This window comes from Pezoporus wallicus, unplaced genomic scaffold (genome assembly GCF_028554395.1).
Source record: "Pezoporus wallicus isolate ANWC-B61680 ecotype Strahan unplaced genomic scaffold, APGP_CSIRO_Pwel_v1 contig_5524, whole genome shotgun sequence".
Taxonomy (NCBI): domain Eukaryota; kingdom Metazoa; phylum Chordata; class Aves; order Psittaciformes; family Psittacidae; genus Pezoporus; species Pezoporus wallicus.
Window position 1 is genome coordinate 2,116,519 of NW_026636622.1, and position 3,997 is coordinate 2,120,515.

Here is a 3,997-nt window from a genome sequence, read left to right on the forward strand (position 1 = left end):
GTCATCTCCTGGAGAAAATGTTCCCTTGTTTGCACTAATAGATTGATCTACACAAGGCACCAGAGGAGGAGGGAGCTTTCAAAGGGCTGTTTTCTGCTCTGTTTTATCCTATTCTACTAGTATACACATCTGTGGGGGAATGTCAATGAGCGTAATAGCATAATGAATCAGTTTGTCTGGCAAAAATTTACATATACTCTAAAAGCTAGATAATTTCTAAATCAATAATTACACTTACAAACATTTACAGACACCATGAATTATTCTGTTTTCAAGAAGACCAAACAGTGACTCCATAGAAGGAAAAGCAGTGATTTGATATATGTGAAAATTTATTTAACTCTGGATCCCAACAGGAAAAAAGTCATAAAGTTATCTGTGGTAAAGCTTGGTTAGAAATGTGTATGTTATAAGACAAACCATCTAGTGTCAGAAATGAGACAGATGTGGCACAATTAGAGCTGTGAAAGGCACAAGGCAAACTCCTGAAGTCATGTTGCTTTGCTGCTTTCCTCTGAAGGAGAGATCCAGAGCACATTCAACTTCTGGGGTAGGTGCAGAAGAGGAAAAACACATCGTGGTCTTAACCAATTCCATTATAGACTTTGCAGCTTATGTCAGGATTAGTCTTCTTCACCACTCGAATGGAACAGCTTTTCTTGTGGAATAGGCCAATACAGTTCACCCTGTCATAGTTCTTGGGGATTAAAACCCTGTAATTGAGAAAGGCAAAGAGAAATCAGCAGCCAAGACATGGACTGAGGAGGATGTTCTCTGAGCCACAGCCATCCTGAAGCAATCATGGTTTGATTTGGTTCATGGATTTCATTAATACAAGCACTATGGATTATCATAGGAGGAATACAGAGCCCTGATCATAATTGTTTACAGATGAAATGATTTCCCAATGCTTGTTCTGGTTCAAATGCAGTTCTCACTGGTCAGTCTGTTAGAGATCTGTTTAGATGTCCGTGCAGTGACAAAATAGGAATTGATTCTGTCTTCCTCATTCAAACTAAAATTTTCCTGATAATAACAAACCATTTAAAGACTGCTGAATCACCCCAGCATGAATACCTCCCAGCCAAGCCTCTTCTCAGCACAGGACAGCTCCCTCCCTCCTATGCTGAGGACAGCCAGGACTATTTCCCACCAAGGGGTCCTTGGATTGTACCCTTCCGCACAGATCATTTACAGAACTCTTTCTCCCTCACTCGAAGAATTTTTCCAGCCTTCTGGGTGTATAATCAGGTCATACCACTATAGTCAGGAAGACACAGCTCTCCTTGATGTGTCACCTGCCATTCATCAGGCAGGAACACATGAGAAGATTTAGAAAGCAAATTATCAGAGCAGGGCATGTGTGTCCTGATGAAGAGTGGGTTCTTGGCAGCATGGGTAGAATTTGGATCAGCTCTGGCCTGACTAGATGCTTGCAGGCAGGCCACTGGGCTGGTGCAGAGCAGCAGAATCCCACAGGTATGAATGTTGCGGGATTTTTAGATATCTGGAGACAATCTGCTGAATAGGAGGAAGAAAACAGAGGCTAAAGGGAAACATACACCCAGTTTGTACCAGAATCAAAAGAAGGACTAGGTGATGAGGAAGAGCTGTGTGCTGGAAAGATCTTTACTGTGTTTCATTTTGTTTCTTCCCAAAGAAGTCTATGAGTTTGCCAGATTATTCTGCTTGGTCCTGATCAAAGCTAACTGGAAAACAGGAAAAGGAATTTTGCTCATGTAAGTATGAAATTCCAATGCACATTTTCTGTGAGGCTTTTTAAGTCTGAACATTTCAACCAGTTCCTGAATAAGCAAACAATAATTTGGGTGAACTTACAAGCTGCAGCAAATCATTGCAGTCATCTTACACTTGCATTGGTAACAATCATCAGTCTTCCATACCGCACCAAAAACATAGAGGTTTCTGTTTGAAAGGCACCCTGCATGTACACACCAGAAAATTATAGTCAGTAGATCAATGTGAACAGTTATCAGTAGACATAGACCACAGTCTTATGTTTGTGGACTAGCAATCAGAGCATTAATTTTCATAGAGTCACACCAAGGAAGAATCTAACCCAGTACTCTGCAGAAAAGATACCATATCTAGTGTGCATGAGTGCATGGCATGGCATAATAAAGTGGTAGCAACCAGATACCACAGAGTATTGCTCTGCTCTTTCAATGGATACGACAAATGCCTTAGATTATGACTATGGTAGGATCTTTCTGCCCTTTCTCACACTGATCACATAGGTCTAGACTTCAGTTTCTCCCTTCTCCCTCTTACTAGACTTCAACTTGGTCTTCTAAACTGAACTTAAACACCAGCTGTGTTGTCTTTGATTTAATTTTAATGTCAAGTACCCCCCTCAGGTTAGTCAAGGCTGCTCAAAAGTACATGGTTTTTGCCACATGGGCGATTTCATTTACACATCAGCCTAGAGGAACTGAGATAAAGCTTCTGTGTGTCCAGAGATGCTTCCAGGTTGATTCCTGAGTATGCAGCTGTTTGGAACATTTCTCAGCAAAGATTGTATCATACTATTCCAACATTTCTAAGAAAAAAAAAAGGGGGGGGGGGGCTTTGAATCTCTGAATTAATGCTTTTAGGATGTCTAGTAGATTTGCTATTCTTACCATATTTGCTGGCTGGTCTGAAGTAACAGCGAGCATCACACAGAGTCCCTGAGAAGAGAAGGATCGAGCAAAAAAGCAGCAAGAATTTCTAAAAGAGAAAAAAGTATCTTTCTTTAAAATTAGATATCTTTTTTCAAAGGTCTAGCAGACTAACTTGCACAGAATTAAGGATGAATCCTACTGTTCCCAAGAAACTGAGAATATAAAATACTTCCAGGGTACATACACAAACACACACTATAAGCTGCTAACTTACCATACTTGCATGGGTCATTCACTCTTCATAACAAAGAGTAGTGCTTTTATATACAGTGAGGAAACAATGATCGGTGCAAAGGGAGGTGACGTAAATGTGAGCACCCTGGGTGCCAATGGACACTTTAACCTGTTCCAATCATCAATCAGAAGGTGGCACCTCAAAAAAGTCTTGCATTGGCATCTTGATCTCCATTGTGCTGGTGTAAATCTGAAAAAACTCCAGTAGACAGACTAGTTACTCCACATCAGCATTGGTGTCAGTGGAAGGGGCTGATTCCCAGAAAGCTAAGCCTCCAGAACTGGCAGGCCACCAAGGAACATGGGGAAAGGGCACCTGCTATGCAAGGCAGCAGGACACTATTGTTCAGCTGACCTGCTACAGGGAGATCGCCCCCAGGTATAGGGCAGGCTATTCATACAGGGCAGTAGTGTGGAAAGTCCACTGTTCTCAGTCTGATTTATTTTAATTTCAATTATTTTATATAAGACATATTACTTTGTCCATATTTAGTGACCTGCAGGGACTAGTTGTTAATTTGTATCTTCCAGTTGCTGAAGGCCCACGCCCAGGAAACAGAGGCAGATCACCACAACCAGATAGTACTTTTTCGGCAGCAAAAGTGAGATGAGCTGTGTATTGTCTCAGCCCAGAAATGAACATAAAAGTCATGATGATTGTGACTCATGGCTCCTTTCCTGAAAGCAACATCAGTAATGCTAAGGGTTGAGGGAGGCAAAGAAAGAAAAAGTTCTAGTTTTCTTTCAGTGTATGCTTGCCCTGCCTCTAACGCAGCTTCTGACACAAATAGCAGTGCTCTTCGTGCAATGCTGAAATGAGGACATTTCTTTCAATACAAATCTTGCCATAGGTGTTCAGGTATTAGACTGCTGCAGCACACAGTATGTGAGGCTGCAACTCAAAACCAGCCAGGAAAACTAGCACAGATCCCAGTGGGTATATCAAGGGCTGTAGGGATTCAACGCTTGCCTGAATTGGAGCACAGGCATAACAAGTTTTAGAAGTTACCAAAGTATTCCCAGAATAATGAGTTGCATTAATTTGGCTCTTTCAGCACACCTGATTTTAATTAGACACC

The 3,997-nt window shown here is 41.5% G+C and overlaps 1 protein-coding gene across 1 annotated transcript; it reads right to left on the reverse strand.

Moving 5' to 3' along the window:
• Positions 1 to 434: 434 nt before the first annotated feature.
• On the reverse strand, positions 435 to 2,916 carry LOC130594855 (beta-microseminoprotein-like). Its single transcript, XM_057401097.1, has 4 exons — positions 2,899 to 2,916; positions 2,643 to 2,730; positions 1,840 to 1,942; positions 435 to 713 (listed from the first exon to the last, which is right to left on the reverse strand). Exons 1-4 carry the CDS (start codon positions 2,914 to 2,916, stop codon positions 584 to 586), a joined length of 339 nt encoding a protein of 112 aa, XP_057257080.1. The 3' UTR covers positions 435 to 583.
• Positions 2,917 to 3,997: the final 1,081 nt, after the last annotated feature.